This window comes from Myotis davidii, unplaced genomic scaffold (genome assembly GCF_000327345.1).
Source record: "Myotis davidii unplaced genomic scaffold, ASM32734v1 scaffold875, whole genome shotgun sequence".
NCBI classification, from domain to species: domain Eukaryota; kingdom Metazoa; phylum Chordata; class Mammalia; order Chiroptera; family Vespertilionidae; genus Myotis; species Myotis davidii.
Genome location: NW_006286244.1, coordinates 767,115 through 774,737, shown reverse-complemented (window position 1 = coordinate 774,737; position 7,623 = coordinate 767,115). Strand labels below are relative to the sequence as shown.

At 45.1% G+C, this 7,623-nt stretch overlaps 1 protein-coding gene across 1 annotated transcript in view; it reads left to right on the top strand.

Annotated features, from left to right (window-relative positions):
* Positions 1-88: 88 nt before the first annotated feature.
* Positions 89-7,623, top strand: part of CDC73 (cell division cycle 73) — a 61,764-nt gene continuing 54,229 nt past the window's right edge. The window contains exons 1-5 of the mRNA XM_015559998.1: positions 89-199; positions 633-950; positions 1,669-1,738; positions 6,110-6,172; positions 6,486-6,538. Coding sequence (XP_015415484.1) covers positions 89-199; positions 633-950; positions 1,669-1,738; positions 6,110-6,172; positions 6,486-6,538 — 615 coding nt within the window. The remainder of the gene's footprint in view (positions 200-632; positions 951-1,668; positions 1,739-6,109; positions 6,173-6,485; positions 6,539-7,623) is intronic.

Below are 7,623 nucleotides of genomic sequence, written 5' to 3'. Positions count from 1 at the left end.
GGGAGTGCCAGGGGGCGCCTTGCACAGCCACTCGAACTCGCACAGCAGGGACTCGCCCAGTTCCTGGTCTCCACGTGCGCGTGTAAACATGCGCTTCTCCATGGCGGTCCCCACCTCGGTGCAGGCAGTGCCTCTGGACGTGGTTTTTCTGTGTCCTGAGCGAGCCTCTGGGGTTACCCACACCTTAGGTTCAAGCGCAGTAAGTGAGGGTGATGTGTGGCTGGAAACTGGGTTTGGGCTGGTGATACTGGTGTGCTCAGGTGGATGCAGACCCTCGGGTGTCTGTGGATGGGAGAGGTGGAGGAGGCTGGGGGGCTGGTTGCTGACGGTGGGCAGTGAAGAGCTTGCGCCCCAGCTCTTGAAGGTGATGATGGTTCATCCCAGGTAGCATTCCTTGGGCTTGTACATCACTGCTTTCCTGTGAGGGCGGTCCTAAGAGCGGCGCCTGGAAGCTCATGTGGCGCTGGCTGTCAGCATGTCGCTTAGGAGACGTGGAGCCAGTTTCTTGAATTTGGCACCTGGTGACTGTGCTGGGAGTCAGTGTCACTCACTCTCCGGGGGTCCTCAGTGCGTTACTGACGCGCTTCTCCATTGGCAAAGCCCAGAACCGAACCTGGGCCACCTCCTAAAAGTGCAGGCACCTTAGGGTGTACGTGTGTGCTCTCCTCCGTCTGGCTTTTTGTCATTGCCTGCCTTTGCGTTCCTTTGGCCCAAATGACAGGGCCACTTACGAGGTGCTTCATGCTGTCGTCCTTGGCCGTGTTAAATCCACTGTGGGAGAGCACACGGTCTCAGCGCACAGAACCGAGTTCGAGTTGAGTAAACTCTTGCTGTCCTGTTTCAGGACGGGAAAGGAAGGCCAGCCCCGAGAGTACTACACCTTGGATTCCATCTTGTTCCTCCTCAACAATGTGCACCTTTCTCATCCTGTGTACGTCCGACGTGCAGCCGTGAGTAGAATCGATTTTAAAATGTTTTTATTTAATTGGTGGCTATCACTGGGCATGGGTTTCAGATCCAAAGGACGAAAGGCTCCTAGCGTGTCCTCATGACAACGTTGTGATTGATGTCGATTTTTTTACATGTAAAGTGGGGGTGGTGGTTACGACAACAGAAGTTTTGAGGTTATTTGTAGGGATGTTTTAAAAAACTTAACTTGTCTGTGGAAGAGCCCTGGTATTCAGAACTCTAGTTTAATCTTTAGAAAACGTTTTTGACATCAGAAAGAATTAAAAAGAACAGACAACTTTTAAAATGAATGTTTAATCAAACTTTTCACTTACTGATAAATTAATTTGTTTTCAGTTTTGCTTGATTTCCGCATTTCAGTGTTTGAACACTGCTTTTCTGAACAAGAAATACGTACCTAGTGTCAATTTCTTTTAAAATATATTTTTATTAATTTTAGAGAGGAAGCAAGAGGGAGGGAGAGAGAGAAACATTAATGATGAGAGAGAATCATGGATTGGCTGCCTCCCACAGGGCTCCTACTGGGATCTAGCCCACAACCCAGGCATGTGCCCTTGACTGGAATCGAACCCGGGATCCTTCAGTCTGCAGCCGACGCTCTATCCACTGAGCCACACCAGCTAGGGCATGACATGTATCTTTACCAAGTTTCTTATCATAGTTACTGATTTGATTTCTAAGTTAAACTTTTGATTTCAGACTGAAAACATTCCTGTGGTTAGAAGACCCGACCGAAAAGATCTGCTTGGCTATCTCAACGGTGAAGCATGTGAGTCCTTTTTACATTGCGGTCACTCTTAGGCAGACAGGTGACCTAAAGCCTGACCTACCTGCACTGAGTGCATCGGCTCCCTTTCCCTCCTGGGAGAGCGAGTGCGTGGTCCCGGCTCCCGAGGCCAGGCACCCCTGGGAACGGGCCCCATCACCTCGTGCGCACTCACAGGCTCTGCCTTTGAAAATCCTTTTAAAAAAATTCTCCTTTTATTTATTTATTTTTCTTTGTTGATCCTCAGCCAAAGGTATTTTTCCATTGATTCTTAGAGAGAGTGGAAGGGAGGAGGAGAGACAGAGAGAGACATCCATGTGAAAGAGACACATCGATTGGTTGCCTCCCGCACACGCTCCAGCCGGGTCCGGGGATTGAGCCTGCAACTGAGGTTCGTGCCCTTGACTGGAATCGAATCCGTGTCCCTTCCGTCAGCGGCTGACGCTATATCCATGGAGCCAAACCGGCCAGGGCTGCCTTTGAAAATTCTTGCTTTCCTCTTGTATCATCAGTTTTCTCTTCTGCATCGTTCCCTTTAGAATACAGACAGTAAGGGCTCATGTGAAAATGAATTTGACCCCTACATTCCTACTATCTGCTGCTCCATTGGTCTTACCCTTTTTGCTGCAGAAACCTTTGCCAGCATGGTGTGGTAGCCCTGCTGCTGCTGCTCTACCTCTGCTTCCTCTGGGTCCACTCCAGCCTGGCTTTCCTCCCCGCCACCCCGTGAAAGCCCTCCTGCGAGGGCAGCGCTGACCGAGGGACGGCCAAGCCCCTGGTCTCTCTTCCCACAGCGCTCACCTCCGCACACCTGATACTGCTGCCTGCTCCCTCCCCGAGAGCCCGTGTTCCTCGGCATCGGGGCACTGCTGTTGTCTTTCTGTTCATCGTCCACCTCTTTTTGTTTTGCACACTTTTTCCCCGCCAGTGTCTGGGTCACTCTCAACACCTTCCCTCGGAGATTTCTAGAAAAAATTTTTTTTTAAGTTTCAGAGAGGAAGGGAGAGGGAGAGAGAGCGAGAGAGAGAGAGAGAGAGAGAGGGGTAGAGAGATAGAAACATCAGTGTTGAGATAGAATCACCAATTGGCTGCCTCCTGCACAGCCCCTACTGGGGATCGAACCCATACCTGGGCATGTGCCCTTAACTGGAATCGAACTCCGGACCCTTCAGTCCGCAGACCGATGCTCTATCCACTGAGCCAAGCCAGCCAGGGCCGGCATCTGGAATTTAATGTATCCTGAAATGCAGTGCCGATCCCTCCTCCCGGCTCCTGGAAACAGAACTAATACAGCACCTTCACTTGCAGGGTCCCACCCGGGCAGGGGTTACCTGTTCATGTAGTTGCTCTGCTCCTCCATTCCCTCTTGACAGTCTGACAGCCTCTGGCTGGCCTCCTCCCACCCTGTCCCACGCTTTGTCTCCAGACCTCTGCATGGCCCTCCCACGGGTCCCCACACTGTTTTCTTCCCCCCCCCGCCCCGCCTGCTGTTAGTGACCTGTTTCTGTCACTGCCCTGTTCAAGGCCATCCTGTGGTTTCCCTTCACACCTACCCTGCCCTACACTATCTTGCTTCTGCCTAAATCTAACCTCATCTTGGCCCAGTGCTGCCGGCTTTGTCAGCTGTTCTAACCCGAGAGCCTTTGCACGTGCTGCCTCTGTGTTCAGTTCTGTTGCTCAGTTGTGACACTTTCTCCCTTTCTCCCACTCCGTTCCAATCTGTGGTCTGTCGGAGCACTCATCCGATTACACTAAATATAGCCCTGCTTTCCCTCATCCCCTCATCTGTGTACGCACCTCCCTGACTTCTCATCACACCCCTTAGGTTGACCTGAAATTATGCATTTATTTGTTCACTTAGATATTGTCTGTCTCCCCCACGAGAGGGTAAACTCTAGAGGGCAGGCAGTCGTTAATACCCAGCATTTAGACCATGCTTAATAGGAAGTGCTCACCTGGAAAAGTGAGTCAGTTTTCATTTGCATCCTGCAGAGCATGAATAAAGGGATTGAGAAATGTTTGGTCTTACCTTTCCCGCGGTGTGGTTTGCTCTTGGAGTCCTTAGTCGGTGTCTTGTCACCCGTTCTGCTCCACGGCTGTGCCAGTGAGGTTGCTCTTCACAGTCCCCGTGTCGTGGAAAGACCATCACCAGGAGCGTGGGCCTCTTGGACTGTCCTCACTGAGCCCGGCGGGCTCTCACCGAGGGCGCCGTCAGTTGAACAGGCTCGTTCGGGGTCAGTGCCTTCGGCCAAATGGTGTTTTCCAGAACAGAATTGCCCTTTATCCATTCCCCTCACTTCCTGCCGTTTCTGTGGGAGAGAATTTTGGTCTTAAAGCATATTGCTTTGCTAATTTAAAAAAAAAAGGCTAGTTTTGTGGTTTAATGAAAAAGTTGACCCTATCTTAAGACATTCCATGTCCTCAGAGGACGACATAAGAGCTGAAAGATACCAGTTCTTGACATATTTGCATATTTAATGTGATCCCAATAAAAATCCAGAGGGGTGGGTGGTACTAGCAAAGATGATTCTAAAATTCACTTGATAAAATGTCACAAAAATTTGAAAAAGAGCAATAAGAAAATACCTGCCGTTTCAAAGTTCAGAACTTACAATAAGGCCCTAATAAATTCAAACGTGAAAGAATAAGCTGATAGAACAACTTCTTTGTTAGATGTTAAGGTGTGAGTTTAATGTGATTAAAAAGACATTTCCAATTTGTGGCAAAAGGTGGGCGTATTCAGTTAGTATGTTGGTAAAAAGTAAAAGTTGTGGCATTATACAAAAATGACCAACTGGGAAAAGGTATTTCAACTCATATTAAAGTAAAAGGGCCAATCTCACTAATGCTATGAAGTGGTCTTAGAACATAACCCCAGTGGATTATGTGCGCACAGTTCACAGAAAAGGAAATAAAATAATGTGAAAAATGCTTCATTTCACTCATAATAATAGAATTGCAAACTTAAACTATACAGAGAAGCATTTTTTTAATCAATTAAAATATGGACGCTTGATAATACACTCTGAAGCTGTGAGGAAATACACATTTTAAGCCGTGTTGGTTTTAGTGTGAATTGATACAATCCCCACTGAAGAAATTTTGCAGTAATCATTTCAAAACGACATTGAAATCCTGCATCTGGGGCATTGTCCTGAGCTGTATTTGGAAATGGACGAAGCAGTGCATTTATAAAGTTTTCATTGTGCTCTTGCTTGCAGTGGCAAAAGACAGACCTGAACTACCCATTGACAGGGAACTTGAAATTACAATTAATCCATACAGTAGAACACTGTGGAGCTATAAAAAAAGTTAAAAAACGTTCCACATGAAGGAAGCTTAGAACAATGTGTAGTATGCTATCTTTTGTGTAAAAACAGGGAAAAATAAAAGTATGATTGTGTATTTCTTTTGTCTACAGAAGGAACTCTAGAAAGCTGCCCAGGAGATTAGCAGTAGTCACATGAGGGCGTGGGACTAGGTGAAGGGAGAGGTACACCCCTGGGTTATCCTGCCTTTATTTTAAAACATTCAAAATCAATTCTTAGTTTAGTTTAAAATAACTTGTTACCAATTATGAGTAAACATTGCATTACAAAGTGAATGTTAACAGATAACGCTTCTCTCATATGTGTATGTATGTCTCTTTACTAATGACTGACTGCTGCTACATGCACGTGCTGTGATACTGGAGTGTGTGCTTTGACCAGTTGATTTTATTCAGATTATGTCAATCATTTGTAAGTTAAATTGTTAACCAAAGATGGCCCTACTAAAAGGCTTTCTAATACAAAGTAATTTTTAAATATGTTTTCATTGATTTCGGAGAGGAGCTAAAAGGCTTTCTAATACAAAGTAATTTTTAAAAGAAATATGTTTCCATTGATTTTGGAGAGGAGGGGAGAAGGAGAGAGAGAGAGAAACATCAATGATGAGAGAGAATCACCAATCGGCTGCCTCCTGCACGCCCCCTCCTGGGGATCAAGTCCACAACCCGGGCCTGTGCCCTTGACTGGGCTTGAACCTGAGACCCTTCAGTCCCCAGGCCGACACGCTATTCATGAACCTGGAGTATTGTCCTGTTTACCAAAAGGTGGCACGTTTGCTTTCCAGTCAGGGTGCATGCCAGAGGCATCTGATCTATCTTTTTCTCTCTCTCTCTCTCTCTCTGCGCCTCCCTGCATCCCTCTAAGACCATAAAAATAAAATGCATTTACAAAGCTGCTTTAAAACTTCTTTTTTACTTAGGAAATCGTTGTATATAAAGTAATATGCCAGAACAACAAAAAACAACGCCCTGAGCTTTTCATTTGTAATGACATCCACTGTATATGTTCAGACACTGACCTCACACACATCTTTTTAAATCTTCAGCAACGTCGGCAAGCATAGACCGAAGTGCCCCTCTAGAAATCGGTCTCCAGCGATCTACTCAAGGTATGTCCTGTTGAATGTTTATCTTGAACCTTTAAGAGCCTATTCCCAAACTATCCATTTATTGCTTTTTTTTCTTACAGTCAAACGAGCTGCAGTCTTTCAGAAAATGTTCTTTGTTCTCCTTCAAGGTATCTCGCCTGGCCACCCTCATCATGGACTCTGCTACATCTGTCTCAGCCACCCACCCGAGTTTGAGTGAATAACTGCCCTAGCCGCTTAACTAGAATCCCTTCTCCAGCTCCTTAAGCATCAACGTTGGCAAGTACAGACCTAAGCGCCCGTCTAAAAACAGGGCTTCAGCAATCTCTTCAAGTCAAACGAGCTGCAGATGAAGTTTTAGCAGAAGCAAAGAAACCACGAATTGAGGTAGTAGAGTTTTATTGTAAAGCCGATTCATATTGTTAAAGAAATTGGGATTTAGAATAAAGCTACATGATGGACAAATGACTTTATATTCCTTATTGATGAAAGTGTTGGAATAGATCAGGCGTTGGCAAACTTATGAAAAGTCAGATAGTAAATATTTTAGCCTTTTTAGGTCATTTAGTCTCTGTTCAGCCACTCCAATATGTTCTAATACAATTTTACAAAACAGATGGAGGGCCACATTGGACCTTTGGGTTGGGGTTTGCCTAACCCTGGGTAAGATGCTGTGGCAGTTTGCTCCACTCTCAGGAGCTGTAACTATAAAGTGCTTATTACAATTATTTCTTGAAATATTGACACTTCAGGTTGGCATGTTACAGCCGCTGAGTGGACGGTTAATATTGGGAAATAAGGTAGTTCTTCACCTGCAACAGAAGTCACCTAAGAAATGTGTTGTCACAAGCTCCAGATCAGTCACGTGTAAATCCCACTGAAAATAGAGGATTGTACAGCAAGGCTACACTGAAGATCTGAAAAATGACTAAGCTGGTTGTATATCAATGAAAAATACAGGAATGATACCATAGCCATCACTAGTGTTAGCATCATTAGGAACCTGATATTTTATTTCCCACTTGCTAACTGGTTGTACCTTTTCCAGCTATATAAATAGCAGAACATCTGTAGTTAAGGATAAGAAAGGTGGCTGTTAAAGGAATAGGGTTGGGTGGTAAGTAAAAACAAAATTATGGGCAATATTTGATGGTAAAACAATGTAATTTTAATTAGTGTACTCTGAGACATGGCTCTGTATTTTAGGACCGATAACAATGGTCATTAGCTCCTTGTTATGACTCTCTGGGTACAGATTCATACCTGTACCTCTTCATTGGTTACAGATTTTGTGGCATGAAAACTGAAATTTTCCCAGATTTCTCTGTATGAAAGGAGGCGGTGACACTCTATGCAAAATGAGTGAATTTAAGGATACTATTTATTTAGAAAAACCTTAAAACCACAGTATAAATATCAAAAGAATTGAACAAGTCAGAAATGCTAATTTTCTAGGATTCTGAATTTGAAAA